General features: G+C 47.1%; 1 protein-coding gene across 1 annotated transcript; it reads left to right on the top strand.

Annotated features, from left to right (window-relative positions):
* The first annotated feature begins 752 nt into the window (after positions 1–752).
* On the top strand, positions 753–15,364 carry LOC147006674 (uncharacterized). The gene is given in 4 exon segments (XM_085868146.1): positions 753–1,033; positions 2,755–2,859; positions 12,281–13,988; positions 13,990–15,364. Coding segments are annotated over 4 exon segments (2,187 nt in total). The 5' UTR covers positions 753–882; the 3' UTR covers positions 14,213–15,364.
* The last annotated feature ends 3,068 nt before the right edge of the window (positions 15,365–18,432 follow it).

Below are 18,432 nucleotides of genomic sequence, written 5' to 3'. Positions count from 1 at the left end.
GTTTAATTCCGAAGTCTCGTTTCTCCACATGAACAACTGGAGGACAAGTATTGAAAATAGTGAACGCGGTTTTTCGGCCGCCACACAGCAACGGGTGGTTGCTTAGCAACGAAACTCAAACGCGCACACTCCCAGCCCATATGGCACCTGTCGCCAAGTTTCATCGAAATCGGTTTGCTGGTTTGTGCTGTGGAGTCTCGTGTTGCAGACAAACACACACACAGACACACACACACAGACACACACACAGACACATACACACACACACACACACACACACACACACACATACACACATACACACACACACACACACACACAGACACACACACACACAGTTGGAAAACCCGACAATAAGGGTACTCTAGCGACCACCCAACAAACAAACCGGACGATTACAATATCCCGCTCCCTCCCTCCGGGAGGCGCGACATAAAGAAAAAAAAAATTAGATTTTTTTTCAAAATACCAACGGGATGAGAACAGCAACAGGAAACGTGGTATACCCCGGCTCGTATCCCATGACAACGGAGTTTCAAGCAGTCTCAGAACCGAAAGATGTTTTGTAATTATTAAAGATTTCAAACATCCAACGCACAAAAAAAGAAAAACTCCCAAGCCCACTCCTCTCACCACCAAGCCAACACCAAGCACGAATATAGTATCGACTGATCGAACACCCCCGGAACTTTATTTGTGTTTCCTCTTCTGTTTTGGTTTGTCACGTGATTGACTGGTGGCGAATCTACCATCGAGAAACGGTGACTCGACAAGCTTCGTGATCACGTGGTTCCCTTCTCCCACACACCTCGTGCCCTCGGCTCGTGTACCACATGGTACCTTCCTTTACCACACCGTACTTACAGTACCAGACGGTGCACGATGACCCGAGAACTCTCCGGTGAAGATCACAAAGAGAACGACCCGGGATTCACGAGCGGCTCCGATGGAGGAAACGCGCTCGGTCCGGGAGGTTCTCCCTCATCCCGCGGGTCCATGGTCGGTTCACCCGAGGATAAGGAGTCCGGACCCGGTACGTGACGTCACTCCGAGTGTTGATGTTTCACATTCTGTTATTAAAGGGAAGATCGAGTCCGAGTTTATCGATGATTCGTTCCCTCGATGTGAAGGTTTGAATCACAAACTCATTCCTCATGTTATAGTTTTATTTTGTAGAATTAATAATAACTAGTGCGGGCCCGAAGATGCGTGCCCGTAGGTGCGTGCCAGTATGTGCAGCTTCGTTCCTTCGCTCTCGTAAACGACGACTGGATTGGGGCATTTTTTCAATTACATCGGACCAACCATATCATAAATGGCCATAACTTGGGAAACACCTGGGAAACATACTCAGGTCCCCAGCGTCAATTGTGACGTCATATCAAACGAAGAAGAAGAAGAATTGTGACGCTCCTCCTCTCTCTCGCTCCCCCTCTCTCCACCCTAGTCTCGCCCCTCCTCTCTCCCCCTCCTCTCTCCCCCTCCTCTCTCGCCCCCACTCTCACCCCCTCCTCTCTTGCCCCTCCTCTCTCCCCTCTCTTGAATTGTGACGCCCACTCTTTCTCGCCCCCTCTCTTGAATTGTGACGCAACCCTCTCTCTCGCCTCCTCTCTCGCCCCTCTGTCGCCTCCTCTCTCGCCCCTCTCTCTGTAAATGCATTCACAAATGTCTACCAAGCACAACAATTAATTCAAACCTTGGGAAAAACCAACTTTCAAACCCTTGGGAAATAGCTGTTTCCCTTGGAAAAATTCAAATCTTGAGATTAATTAATAATTTGAACAATTCATTTAAACCTTGGGAAAAAACAGCTTTCAAACCTTGGGAAACACTTGGGAAACAGCTGAAACGGATGAATAATGATATCAAACCTTGAAAACGCACATACTCAGGTCCACAGCGTCAATTGTGATGTCATACCAACCGAAGAAGAAGAAGAATTGTGACGTCAATCGTGCAAAAAATAAAATCTTACTTATAAATAAACATTAATTGTGACGTCATTCGTGATGTCATCGCACCGTGTCTTGTCATTGGTTGACAGAAACATGGCCGTAACTTCGGAACCGCTCGTCCGATTAATATCAAACCTTGAAAAGGCACATCCGCGGGTCCCCAGCAATATTACTGGCAAGTTTCAATCAGATCGGACCGTCAATCGTGAAAAAAAACATTAATTGTGACGTCATTCGTGATGTCATAGCACCGTGTCTTGTCATTGGTCGACAGATAAATGGCCGTAACCTGGGAACCGCTCATCCGATTAATATCAATCCTCGAAAAGGCACATGCGCGGGTACCCGGCAACATTCCTGGCAAGTTTCAACCTGATCGGACCGGCGGTCGTCGAGAAACGGCGGTCGCAGACAAACACACACACACACACACACACACACACACACACACACACACACACACACACACACACACACACACACACACACACACAAACACATTGCTGGAATTATAGATAGATAATAATAATAATAATAATAATAATAATAATAATAATATGTCCACAGAGTGAATGTAACAACAGTATACCCGGTCCTTGTTATTCCCCCCAAGGTACAAATCCCCATCAAGTTTGGTAATTAATTGTAAATCCCATTGTGAATCCCATCCATGTTATCCTCCCACTTGGACATCTGGGATACCATGTTATACCTCATGACGTCATCATTCGATTCCTCTTTACTCTCCTTTACACCAAATCAGATGAACATTTACTCTCTGTGTTCGACCCCTGCACAGGCACACCATGGCCTACTCCTTTTGTGGACTCCATTGGGATCTTCGACCTGCCCAAGCAATTACTGGCAGATGAGACAAGCGACTTACCTCTACATACAGGTGAAGGTACGCTCGTTGATTCAATGAACACCTGGCCTGTGAATCACCAGAATGACAGTTTATAGTTTGTTTGCATTTTTCATGGGAAAGAAAGTTCAAACCTGATGATGTTTCCTTCCGATCATTCACCACCAAAACCACGGATTGGTCGCCTTTTTGACCCCTTACCATTAGCCCAGCCCCCAATGGCGTCGATGCCACAGGACATCAGGTGGGCATCCCCGGTACAGCACGGCATCATGGCCATGCTGACACAGCTTATGGCTGATATGAAGACAGGATGGGGGGCTCAACTTGGGGGTTCGGCGAAAAATTCGTGCAGGACAGACGTGACCTCAAAGGTGTTGGTGGTGCGTACATCTGTGCGCATCAGCCGGCAGAGCGGGCCGATCAGAGGTAGAGCCAGTATTTACAAACAAGACGAACGTGGAAAACACACACAACTCGAAGAGCACTCAGGGGAGCACAGACCTCAACCAGGCTGAAATGTTTACGTTTCGTATTAAACTAATCGGCCTGATCTCGTTCTGGATCTGATTCAAAATCTCGTTGCCTTGTCACCGAACCAGCTCATCTCTCTTGTTTTGTCATAACTCATCCTCCACAACTTATTGAGATATCGTGCTCCTGAAAATGTCGTTTCTGATCCTCACTCTCAATGTTGAAGAATCCCTTAAAATTTTCATATCCGGTTCCGTATCCGGTTCTTCATCAAAATCTAATCAATCCGTCCTTGTCGCACACCCAACCTGTCCACCAAATTTCATCCAAATCCGTCTACAACTTTTTGTGATTCCCTACACACAAACAAACGAATGAAAAATCACTCATCGAGTGAAACTTGGCGAAACGGAATGGCACTCGGTGGAGAACACACCCTCAGCCAGGCTGATTAGTTCACATTCTACATGCCACTGATCGGTCGAATCTGAATCCCGACCTTAACCAAAACCAAATCGGCTTGTTCTTCTCACCTAACCAACCTTTGCACCTCGTTTTGTCACAAGTCGTCCACAATTTTTACAGATAACATGCCATACATAGTTTTAGGCCCCATCTATCAAAAGTGAAGAATCACTTCAAAGATTCTCGAATCCGGATCCGGATTCGCATCTTCACCAAAATTAAATCATTTCGTCCTTTTCACACCCTCAACCGGTCCACAAAGTTTCTGCGGAATCCATCTCTAATTTTTTTCGATATTATGCTGTGTACATCGTTTTTCAACCAATCTCTCAATGGTGAAGAATCACTTGAAAAATTCTCGAATCCGGATCCAGATTCGGATCTTCACCAAAATGTCATCATTTTGTCCTTGTCACAGACGCAACTTGTCCACAAAGTTTCTGCAGAATCCATCTGTAACCTTTTGAGATTTTGTGCTGTCTGTATCGTTTTTGGCCCGATCTCTCAATGGTGAAGAGCCACTGAAAAAAATTCTCAGATCCGGATGTGGAAGAATTAAATTAAATTAAAAAAATTAAAAAAAGTAAATTTAAAAATTTAATTAAATTAAAATTAAAATTTAAAATTCTCAGATGTTCTCAGATTAAAAAAAATTCTCAGATGTAAATACAAATTTACATCCATAACTTGCACTGCTCCCGCACACCCCCACGTGAGGCCGCGTCCACAGAGCCTATGTTAACCCCAACACAACGTTGTATTTGCACCACAAGTTTGAAGTTTATAACTGAAAAGATGTGGCCGAGCAAAAGGAACAAAGCCACGGAGACAGAGACAGATTATATGGAGGTGCAAACGGTCTTCAGCTCGAAATGGTCAAGGGTCTAATCTGTCTGAGTTGTGTTAGGGGTCTGAATGGTGTTGAGGTCTAAGGGGCCCAAAGGGATTTAAGCGTTGTCAGGGTCGAAATGATCGAGGGGTTAAAAGGTCTGAAGGATGAAGGAATCGAAAGTGTGAAAACGATTTTAACCGAAAAAGACGTCTTCATGGTCTGAATGCTCAAAGGGGTCTTCTGGGTCTTTTGAATCCTCTTTTCAGGTCAGGTGAGGTAGGGGAGCATGCGCTGGAGCAGTGCGTCGCTGCGTCCACTTTCCGCCGGTACCCCCAGGGTCCTCCGTCTGGCCATCCCCCAGGCAGACGCCTGGCCCATCCCCATCTCCTTGAGATGCTGATCAACCTGCTGCAACCACGAGGCACATGGTCGGCCCATTGGCGTCCTCCACTTACAAGACTCCCTCGCTGAGAGAATCTGGTGAGCAGGATCAGCATCAGGAAAATGAGCCACATGTCCATACAGCCGCAGCTGACGCACACGGACGATGCAGGTAACAACTCTCATTTGAGTCTCTCTCAGCAACCGCTCGTTGGACACAAAGTCAGACCAGCGATAGCCAAGGATCCCTGGTCAGAGTGCAAGTCTCACATCTGTAGGGAAAGACCTGAAGCATCAAGGACCTGAAGACTCGGATTTGTGTCCTGCACAGGTACCAACAGTGCCACAACCCATGATCGAGTGAATCCATGATCCGCAGGCCCAACTCAGACGTCTAGTGACCTCTGGCTCTCAGCCAGCAAAGACATGAATATCACTGCCAAGGTAAGTGAATCTCTCCGTGACCTCAACATCCTCACCACAAACAGGTAGAGACAGGACAGCAGCATCCAAGATGTCATTGAGAGACTGGATCTTAGTTTTGACCCAGGAAACCCATAATCCCAGTGGCTCCGACTCCTCGTTCAGCATCTCGAGGGTTATCAAAAGGATATCCAGAGTCTCTGCAAAGATGACTGCATCATCTGCGAAATCAAGGTCAGAGATCTTGACATTCCCAAACGATGCACCGCTGCTTAATCTCTCTGATACCCTCCACAGAATCCAGTCCTACAAGCACTGAAAAGTGTGGCGGCCAGAACACACCCCTGATGAACTCCAGTAACAACTGAAAATTAGTTGGAGATGGTACCACCACATCTCAAAGCACTCTCAGTACCAGTATCGTTCAGACATCAGATTGATCAGTTTTGGTGGCACCCCACGAAGACCAAGGATCCTCCAGGGCGAATCCCGATTCACTGAATCAAACGCTTTACAGAGATAAACAAAGGCTGCAAGCATCCCCTGCCGAAACTCTCGTCTGTGTTCGGTGATGACCCGAAGAGCAATCCCCAAAAACAAGAAGTGTATCTCATCTGGGGCACTGATCAACCATCTACTCGAGCGTGGCACAGAATGCGTCCTTCACGGTGAGATCACTCGCCTCAGTCGGAGCAGATACAGAGACCAGGGAAATGACACCCAAGGAGTGACGAATCCTGAATCTCATAATACGCTTGTTGACCGGTGTTACCTCAATTTTCACTGGAGTCAGCTTATTGGACACAGCTACAGCAACTCCTTGGGAATGGTAACCATCAGAACGACCACACCAATCGTGGATGTAACCACCCACCATGATCTCACGACTATCCGGTCTCCGAACCTCAGAGATTGCTGCAATACCGATGTTCATAACAGACAGGTGATCATCCTCTCTTATGGAGAGGACATTCCAGACAACCACCCGATGGGACCGCCTCAGGTTAACCCAAGGAGACCGCCATCTGGTGGACCACACCTCAGGTCCACCCCGACGCACATGACCGCAATCTTTGCGTGTTTCTTGTGTTTTGCGGAATGAAGGGATTTACGGTGGTCGGAGTGCAAATCCTGCCACCAACCTCCTCATAACAAGTGACCCAACTGCAGGAAGACGTCCGCAGACACAGTTGGGCACGAGATGTGGATGACTTTTGACTCACAGGTAGCTCCTCCACCCTTTGATAGGTTTTGTTTTTAATCCTGGGTGTCCGTATCATGCACCCTCCTCACCAGGAAACCCGGTGGGGGAGACGACTTCTTCGCCGCCAACCAGACCATGAAACAGGTTTCCACAAGTTTGCATGATACCTGTGGCAAGTCACAGATCTAATCTGGCCTGACCTGACAATACTCATGTAAAATGTTTCAATTCTGATGTCATTGGTCATGTGGTGCGCCAGCCATGTTCGAAAAACGGAAACATTTTGGACCTCTATTTCTGAAACCGCACCAAGGAAAAAATTCAAACCTTGGCACGTAACAAGTGCTCTTCATGGGGAATGAGTGAGATATTTTTTGTGACGTCATTGATGCCTTCGTTATGACATCAAAATTGCATATGCAGAACGCTACAATCCATATGCAGATACAAATTTGCATATGCAGAAGTATGAAAATTTTTGAGAGTTATCTTGTGCTAAAATTGTCCACAATTTTTTTGTCCATAACGAATGTTAACCTTTAAAAATCTCTGAAATGGCTGAACAGAACGAGGTGAAACGTTACACATATGACCTCCTGTCCATGAGGAACAAAACGCTCACACATATTGTTATGGATTTGGAAACCTTGTCCACACAAGCAGCCAGAGTCCCCGGAGATCAGTTATTTCGATAAGTATGTGTTAATAGTTAGAATCCTTCCTTCTGTCTCATGGGAATTTCGTGTGTGCGCTCCGAGTTATTTTTTTAGCTTGGTTTTTTCCTCATCAACAACAACTACTACTACATCCACTGCAACAACGCCACCGTCCCGCACTCGACCGGTCGCCATTGCCCACGTGTTTTCCGCTGACGGCGTGGGCGGAGCCTCCAACGCCTCAGATCGAGGCTCTGTCCCAAGAAAGGGCATGGACCGCTTCCTCCAGCCAATGAGCGAAGGGCGAGCATGACATGCACGCCCCAGCCAATCGTGAGGTGACCACGAGTCCAATCAGGAGGCGAATGGGAAGAGAAGAGACCCCTCCCACCTCAGAAGAGTCGAGTGGTTGTCTGGACGAGTGTTTGGAGACAAGGATGCGTTCTGCAGGATCGTGGCGATTGCGGTCTGTGGTCTTGGTGGCAAGTGCGGCTTGGTGTAGGTCGTGGGTTCGAGTCCCACCATGGTGTTTTGCATAGGAGCACTCGAGCTGGGATCCCCGTTCCCGTCCACGGACTCCGAGCTCCACAAGTGCGGGTCCGGTGAAACCGCGTGAGGCGGGGAGGTGCACGGCTTCACCGAAAATAGACCCACGAGGTCCATTTATTTTGTGTGTGTGTGTGTGTGGCGCCAGTCTGATAAGTAGAATTGTGTAAGTGCTTTCCTTTGCTTGTACATTGCCTGCCTTTTATTCATGATAACTCTGCTCTGTGTGCTCCCCTTCCCCATCTATATATTAATACTGAAGGACCAATTTTGTGCTCCTCCGAGCGGTCGCGTCACGTTTTTCTCGGTACTGTGACCTGGACTGAAAGAAACTTCATATCTGTGAGAGTGCATCGCACATCGCACCTTCAACTCTGAAGCAGAATAAACACTTTTCCTTTTACATTCGTTTACATGGCGACGTGTGACGTCACCGCTGAGAGGCATCAGGACGTCCTGACATCATCGGTCATTCGGTGACGTCATTACGTCTGCCGTCGACAGACCGTCACCGCTGAGAGGTGTAATTCCACTCCTCGAAAATAGCGCAATGTAAAACCCTCTTCTGCACATGCTGACGACCTCAGAATGTGAATTTGACACAAAAAATGTTACAAGAAACATTGTATCTTCGACATATTAAGACTGAAGGACCAATTTTGTGCTCCTCCTTGCGGTCGCGTCATGTTTTTCTCGGTCCTGTGATCTGGACTGAAAGAAACTTCATATCTGTAAGAGTGCATCGCACATCGTGGCAATAGTCAACTTTGAACTCTGAAGCAGAATAAACACTTTTCGTTGAGACGGGGGCGAGGAGTGAAGAGGTGGGGGGGGGTGAAGAGACGGGGGCAGAGAGTGAAGAGGCGGGGGGCAAGGTAAGCAATTTTTGGGCGGGGGTAAGCAAATTGAAAGCGGGAGACGGGGGAAATGGGGCGCGGGATGAGTGGGTGGAGGCTGGGGTGAATTAGGTGGGGTTGATTGTGAGGAGGTGGGCAGGGGGGTGGGGGCCTGTGGGAAAGTGGGGTAGGGAATCAAGAGACGGGGGCGGGGAGTAAAGAGACGGGGGCGGGGCGGGGAATGAGTGGGCTTGGCTTGGTCTTGGTCCAGTCCATGTCCCTCGAGTGTGGGTGAGCTGGTGAGGGTGGTTGAATGAACGGAATCCGTCTGTGACGGGGTTTCGGCTAGTTATAAATAAATACCCGTATTAAATGCACCAGCAAGTTTTCTGTGCTTTCCTCCATTGGCCTAGTGTGGTGCGTGTTGAGAATTGGTCGGGCCCTTCATGCCGTGGATTGTTCATTTGGGCCGGCGCGGCTCTGGGAACTCCGCTCGGTTATGCCGGATCCGAGTCGGTACTTGCGACTCGGTTCGGACAGAGTCGGCCGAGGGTGTGGTTTTCCACGGTAGTTGGATGACGTGGGTACTTAGGTGTATTGAAATTAGGCAATTAACCCTACCCCACGCCATCGAAGTATTGGCGACCGCGAAGGGACCCGTGACCTTCAGACTTATCCGAGAGTCACGACCAAAATTCCGGGTGTTCGGTCGGAGACGACTCCACTGCTCCACCTTGTGGTCATTTATCGCCGCCGAGCCCCAGCCCACAACAAGTTGGTGTTCAGGAGTGCGATTCGGCCCTCCGCCTCCACAGAGAAATTAACGGGATTCGGATCAGTGGTGTACGGAGCAAAACCCCCCCCGTTCTCTCCAAATGAGAGCGTCAAATTTGTTCTCAGACGCACATTGGCAGGCCAAAATGAGCTGGGGCAGGTGGGTGTAGAGATTATAGTAAGTTGAAGGGAATCCATGGTCCAGGACGACACCCCTATGCAGAAAGACATTTCCCAGCAGCCAAACCCAGAGGTTGCAATGGGCGCGGGAGGGGCGGCGTATGACACCGCCTCCCTGATTCCTGCCGGTTCCGCACACCATCATGGCAAATCAGCCTCGTCGGGACCATCTGACTTCGACCAGATCATGGAGGGAACGGAGCAATTGATGCAAAAGATGGACGCAAATGTGCAAGTTGCGCAACGAATGGATGCGAACATGCAAGCATGGAGAGAGGATATGCGGGCAATGAGAGGTGATACGGAAAACTTGATCCTGAATTTTACAAATACGACCAGGACAGTACGTGAAGAGGTGACCGAACCGAGAGGGAGTGCAGAATGTGTTCGGTCCGCGAAGGAGACGGGTGAAGTCGGGATGACGAGTGACTCTGGAATAATTGGGGGAGACACCTGTAAGCTCGGGCAGGTAGAGACGAAGAGCCAGGAATTGGGCATTGCAAACGAGGTGGACGAAGTTCACCAATTAAATAAAGTAAAAGGGGAAATTAAAGAGCACACACACATAGAGTAAGTGAGGGACAATGGGGTTGAGCTGGTGGAATGTGTTGAGACCCAGGGCGAGCATCAGAGTAACCTCCCTCAGGACCAGAGGGAGATGGTATGCTCCCTCGAAGCAGATCACGACCAGGTAAGTCCGGTCGAGCCGTGCGAGGTAGACCGGGTGCATGGTGCGAATGAGTGCACGCAGAGTTTGGGGGGGGGGGGGGTATGGAAACCCCAGGATTTCTTGTAGTAACACGAATCCCCGATGTTATTGTCCTGAAGTGCGTGTCAAGGTGTGCGAGTGGTGTGAGTAACATGGCGTGCGTGAGTGCCTGCATGGAATTGGTACTCGGACCGATCCAGATGGGAGACTTGAATGGCGAGCCTGGTAAGCCACACGAAGTTGTTTGGGTGACCGCGCCGGCTCCGCCGGACGCTGCGTGCGAGATCCGTTCCGTGTTTTGCGAACGGCCCAAGCGCGCAGGTTTCCACGATCGTAAGCCGGCGCCGGAAAGTTTCGTGCGTGGTACAAAACCGGCACGTGCACGGTTAAAAGGAAAGTTGGATGAATTTGGAACACTCAGGTTCCCATGTGGGCATGTGTGCGGGGCACCACATGCTGCATGCCGCGTGTTCTGTTCGCGGAACGCGCGGAGCGGGTTCCCGGGACGATGCGCTCGATGCATGGGAAACCACGCAGGTTCGGTGCGCGGGTGACGTCACTGGGGACCTCGTGGGGCGAGTTTCGTAAGAGCGGCGCACGTTGGCTCGCATGGCGGACCGTTCGTGCAGTGGATTGTTCATTGGGACCGGTGCGGCTCTGGTAACTCTGCTTGGTTACGCCAAATCCGAGTCGGTACCTGCGACTCGGTCCGGACAGAGTCGGCCGAGGTTGTGGTTTTCCCCAGTAGTTGGACGACGTGGGTACTTAGGTATATTGAAATTAGGCAATTAACCCCACCCCACGCCGTCGAAGTATTGGCGACCACGGTCCGTGAAGAGCCCGGTGACCTTCGGACTTATCCGAGTCACAACCGAAATTCCGACAGTTCGGTGGGAGACGACTCCACTGCTCCACCTCGTGGTCGTTTATCGCCGCCGAGCCCCGGCCGACAACAATATGTCATCATTGGTCACATGGTTTGGCAGCCATATTGGATTCACCCGAAAACATATGAAAATCTTCTCCAGAACAGCGAGACAGATTGAAGGGAAACCACATAAATGTTCCCCAAGGCATGTGCTTACAACGTTGTTCAGGAATAATTGATGTCACATGGTTTGCCAGCCATATTGGAGGTAAGAAAAATATTAAATAATGTTTTCTCTTAAAACGCTTAATCAATCGATGTGAAACTTCACAACTGTGTGCTGGTAGTGATGAGGAATTTATGATATTAATTTCAACTTGATCGGACACGTGGTCTGGCATCATAATTTGTTTATTTTTTGATCTGGTTTTTAAAAAATATATAATTTTATTTTTATTTTTTGTTTAATAAGGATGGGTTTGAGGGTACAGGAGCAGCAGCTGAAATGTGAATCCCATCCAGGTTCCTCCTGGTGACTTCATCTTTTCTTTTTGCTTGTTCGAGTTCCTTCTGATTACTCCAATGCAGGACTGTCTGTTCCTGTTTGGTCTTCCATTTGATTTGAATATCATTGATATGAATTCGATTCTAAATTCAATTGAATTATAATATAAAACGTCATGTGTCAGGTTCAGGTGTCCGATCAATGTGGGGTTGCCTCAAAGCGGGATGTCTTGGTACCCAGTCATCACTGCCAGCAGTTATAAAGTGGCAGTTTTAATTATGTCTCATTAATTATGTAATAAACCAGTCCACAAACTCCACACAAAATATACAACACAAAACTACACAACACAGGTCCTGGTGAGGGTATGCAATATCTGATTGCTCTTTTTCTTGTTTTTTTTTTGTAACTATGATCTCAGATCATCTCGCTGATCATTGGGCATCACCAAACGTGGAAAAATATCAACAATGATTTCTCGTTCCTTCAAAAAAGAAAGTCTAACGTCCCCCCATATATAATTTATCTGACCCTGATTGTATCCCATAATACCTTGTGCTAAACACATCATGACCTCATTAGTTCTGATGGTTCTTTGTCTTTGCAGAGAAAGGAATGAAAATAATTTATTTTCCCAACTCGACCCAGTTCTTCAACACAGAAGATTGTTTAAATCAGCAAATGTCTTCTTGTGAGGACTCTGATAAATTAAACAGCCTGTCCCACGACATCCACACAAGGTATTTAAAGGTACCCAAGCGGATCCAAAGAAATGAGCAACTATACCCGTGTTCTGTGTGTCACAAGGAGTTTGATTGTGAATCAAATTTATCTCGACAACAAAGAATACTTCTGGGGGAGAAACCCCACAATCGCTCTGTGTGTCCCAAGACATGTCCTCAGACATCGAATCGACATCAACATCGAAGATTTCACACTGGGGAGAAACCCAACCACACTGGGGAGAAACCCTTCCAAGGGGAGAACAACCACAAACGAGTTTACACTGGGGAGAAACCAAACCAAGGGGAGAATAACCACAAAGGATTTTACACTGGGGAGAAACCCTACCAAGGGGAGAACAACCACAAAGGATTTTACACTGGAGAGAAACCAAACCAAGGGGAGAATAACCACAAAGGAGTTCACACTGGAGAGAAACCAAACCAAGGGGAGAATAACCACAAAGGATTTTACACTCGGGAGAAACCAAACCAAGGGGAGAATAACCACAAAGGAGTTCACACTGGAGAGAAACCAAACCAAGGGGAGAATAACCACAAAGGAGTTCACACTGGGGAGAAACCAAACCAAGGGAAAAACAACCACAAACGTGTTTACACTGGGGAGAAACCGAACCAATGGGAGAACAACCACAAACGAGTTTATACTGGGGAGAAACCGAAACAATGGGCGAATAACCACAAAGGAATTTACACTGGGGAGAAACCGAACCAAGGGGAGAACAACCACAAACGAGTTTACACTGGGAAGAAACCGAAACAATGGGCGAATAACCACAAAGGAGTTTACACTGGGGAGAAACCGTACGAGTGTTCTGTGTGTTCTAAATTGTTTTGTCAGTCATCAACCTTGAATGAACATAAACGAGTTCACACTGGGGAGAAACCGTACAAGTGTTCTGTATGTTCTAAATTGTTTCGTCAGTTTTCAACCTTGAATAAACATAAACGAGTTCACACTGGGGAGAAACCGTACGAGTGTTCTGTATGTTCTAAATTGTTTCGTCAGTTTTCGAACTTGAATGAACATAAACGAGTTCACACTGGGGAGAAACCGTACGAGTGTTTTGTATGTTCTAAATTGTTTCGTCAGTTTTCGAACTTGAATAAACATAAACGAGTTCACACTGGGGAGAAACCGTACAAGTGTTCTGTGTGTTCTAAATTGTTTTGTCAGTCATCAAACTTGAATGAACATAAACGAGTTCACACTGGGGAGAAACCGTACAAGTGTTCTGTGTGTTCTAAAGTGTTTCGTCAGTCATCAAACTTAAATGAACATAAACGAGTTCACACTGGGGAGAAACCGTACAAGTGTTCTGTGTGTTCTAAATTGTTTCGTCAGTCATCAAACTTGAATGAACATCAACGAGTTCACACTGGGAAGAAACCGTACAAATGTTCTGTGTGTTCTAAAGTGTTTCGTCAGTCATCAACCTTGAATGAACATAAACGAGTTCACACTGGGGAGAAACCTTACAAATGTTCTCTGTGTTCTAAAGTGTTTCGTCAGTCATCAAACTTGAATGAACATAAACGAGTTCACACTGGGGAGAAACCGTACGAGTGTTCTGTGTTCTGCAGTGTTTCATCGGTTATCACACTTGAATAACCACAAACGAACTCACACAGCACACTACACCAAAGCTAAAAAGGTGTCGCCTGTTCCACAACCATCAGCTACTCGGCACCAGACGAATCGTAGAAGATTAAATGAACAAAGCTGGAGCTTAAACGAGAAGGAAATCATCCTCCACTGCAAAATGTACACTATTGGTGAAGGAGAACAGGTGTAAATTACAGATATGACACAGGAAAATGAAACAGAAACAAACACAGCCCCAATGATTGCAAAAAAGGGAAATTATAGAAGTAAATATCAGCAGATATAGTGTGACAAATGGGAGAATGACAAAAGAGCAGGAATATTATGAAAAAAAAGGAGTTTGACAGAACAAGGATCTTCCAGGAAGGATCATTGTAATGACGAAGAAGAGATCAAATTCGTTGGGATGGAGAATGAGTCATTATCAATGCTCAAAACCAACGACACCACACTAATGCCTTCAAGAAAATGGTGGGATTGAGCCAATCGGACAAATGCATGTTTTTGGGGGGAGAAACAAAAAGTACCAGTCACCTCCTTTCACCATGTCAGAACAGTTGGACACAGAAAGACACATCAGCGTCTGTGGAGTAATCCGCTTTCACATCGATAAAAATTTCAATATCCCAGCCCCAAAACAATCATGTAAACACAAACCACATCCGATCCTCGAAAATGAACATATAAGGCTCATGTATGACAAGATTATCCCATTAAGTGTGGACATTGCAAACAAAGCATTGTGTCTGGACATAGTGCTCAAACAAGAAAAGGAAAAGTCGGCATTGTTGATCAACGTTTCAGTTCTCATGACTTTGGACAAAATGATACAGAAATTAGTAAAATGACCAAATACCAGGATCTGAAAAATGGAGGTCAAAAGGACTTGGAAAGTGAAGAAAACTTAAATTACACCAGTGATAGTCGGAGCTTCAGGAAGGATAAAATAATCATTCCAGGAAAGGAATACTACAACGAACGAACAACTCTGAGAACAGGAAAACTTCACAACTTGCTCTGTCAACCCTGACGCTTTACCAAAGTGGAGGTGGAAAACACACACACACACACACACACACACACACACACACACACACACACACACACACACACACACACACACACACACACACACACACACACACAATTCATTTTTATTTATTAAAAGTGTAAACATGAACTGGAATTCTATTTTGTTTCTCAAAGTTTGGGATATCTTTAATCCCAAAACTGTTTGTTTTTCCTCTTGTGGGAAATTATTCACATCACCTGCAAGGGTTTATTCTTTGTACATCCTTGTGATCAGGTGTACAGGTGTTAACCATTAAATTATTTGTTTTTCCCAGTCGTTTCAGCCTGAATCTTTCATTAATTTCCCCCTTCAATGCAACTTGGTACTTTTATCTGATTATCGTTATTTGTGGATGAAAATAAATTATGAATTGTATCTAAAGTCTAACTACCCTTTTCCATTTGTAAGATGAGAATTCAGTTTCTTATCTTAACTGAACCTTCATCTCCCAACATATTGTTACGTCTGAGGGGGGGGGGTATGCATTCAAAGGGTAATTAGGATGTTTAATTAGGTATGCCATGCTGTTCGAGTTGTACCAGGATCTCGATGTAATAAGTAGCAATTCAGTGGTGATAAGTTGTCTAGTAAATGTCCATTTCTTCAAGGGGGAAATGATAATTGTCGCGTAATTAGATAGGGAGACGGGTTAGGGTAAGTGTGTCTGCGTAAACCCCTTTTAGTATTCCCTGGAGGCTTGCCGTGACGTCACAGGACAGTGTTGCGGATGGCTCCGCCCCGTGATCACGATTGGCGGAAGGCGACGGCGGAGGGCCAATAAAACGGCTCGATTGGAAGTGACGAGGACTTGAGGATAAAAAGGTTCTGTTCGGGGAAAAGGGGTGGAAGAAGAAGATCGATAAAGAAAGACCGTTTTTGGTGGAGGCTGTTGTGCTCGGAGCGTGCTCGATTGTTGCGCTGGTTCGTTCCTGGATTCATTGAGTCTCGTGGCCTTGCTGTGCCTCGTGTCTCACCTCGGTTGGCTCTGGGGTTCTGCTGGCTCGGAGTATGGGGTCGAACGGCGGGCGGACCTGCCTCCCTCTCCTGCTCGCAACTTGGCACCAGAACTGGCTCCCTGGCGGCTGTGAGCGGACTTGGGCCGACACCAGGAGGTCGACAGCACCACGGTGTTTCCTGCACCAGACGAGCGCAACGCCAGCTCGTCCGACGCCAATCCAGAGACTGTTGCGTCTACACCACGGGCCAGCCTGACCACCAGGACCAGCTACGGTGTGTGTGTGTGTGTGTGTGTGTGTGTGTGTGTGTGTGTGTGTGTGTGTGTGTGTGTGTGTGTGTGTGTGTGTGTGTGTGTGTGTGTGTGTGTACCTGGCGCCTTAGAGGGTTTGAGATTTGTATATCCATTGGAATTGTTTGTTTTCCCCACGCCCGAACCCACACCACCATCCCGTCGAATCGCCCCGGATCCCTCCTCTTGCCGAGTCTTATTATTATTTCTGTTAGAGAAATAAACATTATTAACTCAGTGAAAAGCGAGTCGTGCCACCTTCCTCGTCCCGTTTGCGGTAGAGCGATTAAAACCGCCATCTTTGGGTCATAAGAAAATAAACCGCCTCCATCGTTTCGGCTCATTCTACGTTGGCGGGACTTTTCAAGTCCCGTGGACGTCACAATATTTTCAACCGAATCTTTCCACCTCGGGTCTTTTGGGACCCCAACTCAACATCACTCAATTTCACTAAATCTGCTGAAATTTCATGTTGAATTTTTTTTTTGTGTGGCTCGAGGCTCATGTAAGATCCAACACAAAGAACGTGCATCAAGGACTTTGCACAAGGAAGGACTTCGTGACATCCATATTGTACACCCCATGTTCCCCGCGCATCCCTCTCCCTTCCACAGATCTCTTGATGTCTCTCTTCCCCACTGTTTTGTCCTTCCCACTCCCACCCCTCGTCTCATGCCCGCCTCGCTGTGCGTTGTGTGTTAGCTCTCATACGAGCCTCGACAAAGTAGATAAAAGAAGGGGGGAGCAGGGAGAGGGATGGGGCGGGGTACACAGGGTAAACAAGATGAACACTACAGGGACTTTCAAGTCCTTTCACGACAGGGACTTTCAGGAAGGAAAGCAGGGAATTTGAAAGAGGTGGGTTTGGGGTGGGTTAAACGGGGATAGAAAATATCGTGATTTTCGATGGAGGAAGATCAGAGATGGTGGTGAACAGCTGTTTTTTAAGACCTGGAGAGAAAAGTGGGATTTAAGAGAGTGTGGAAGTTTTTGTTCGAAAGGTGGGAAAAAAGAGGGAATGTGAGCAGTGATTCTTTATTTTGGTAGTTTTAACAGAAGGGGGTTGCTTGCGGACCTTGAACACCCTGCGGAAATATAGGGGGGCATACAGTGGGGAGAACAAGTATTTGATACACTGCCGATTTTTCAGGTTTTCCCACTTACAAAGCACGTCGAGGTCTGTTATTTTATCATAGGTACACTTCAACTGTGAAAGACGGAATCTAAAACAAAAATCCTGAAAATCACATTGTATGATTTTTAAATAATCAATTTGCATTTTATTGCATGAAATAAGTATTTGATACATCAGAAAAACAGAACTTAATATTTGTTCCAGAAACCTTTGTTTGCAATTACCGAGATCAGACGTTTCCTATAGTTCTTAACCAGGTTTGCACAGACTGCAGCAGGGATTTCTCTTTCACACACAACCTTTCACCCACGCCATGCGTGCGTTTCAGCACACATTTCGCCACACTCGTGAACACACATACCGGGACATTTACAATGGGGATTTGTGCCACGACAAGGGGTCCCGGGGTCTTCACACCCCCCAAGCTCCCTGTGCACCCATCCACAGCACTCGACCGGACCCACCTGGTCGAGATCCGCTTCAAGGGGGAATATTCCCTCCCCTTGTTCCATAAGGAGGCTATCCAGCTGCTTGCACCGGGTCACGACACATTCCCCGAGCTCCCCTTCATCGTCCTTCACTACCTGCATGTGTGTGTGCTCGTCTTTCACCCCGTCTTTATCGTGTAGTATCTCCTCTACTTTTTCGATCTCCCGCGTCTCTGCTATTGCTGTCACCTCGTTCATTATCTCACTCGTCTCTACGTGTCTCGTACACGTCTCCGTCACCCCATTTAATTTTTCCCTCTGTGTCACCGTCACTCTCTCTGTCACCTGCACAAGTCTCGTCTTACACGTCTCCCGCATTAGTTTGTCCTCCACTGCGGGGCCGACACAGTCCACACTCCCCTCAGCTTGTTCGCTCCAGCACGTGGCGCCGCCATTTTGCCTGCCTGCAGGCATCGCCCCACGCGTTGCATCATGCCCCGCATTTTTTTTTCATTTCGTTTGTCAGATT

The sequence above is a fragment of the Eptatretus burgeri genome, unplaced genomic scaffold, assembly GCF_056783735.1.
Source record: "Eptatretus burgeri isolate ZD-2024b unplaced genomic scaffold, Ebu_testis_v1 Ebu_testis_scaffold_3156, whole genome shotgun sequence".
Classification (NCBI taxonomy): Eukaryota; Metazoa; Chordata; class Myxini; order Myxiniformes; family Myxinidae; genus Eptatretus; species Eptatretus burgeri.
Note: the sequence above shows the minus strand (reverse complement) of the source record. Positions and strands in the feature narration are given on the sequence as shown.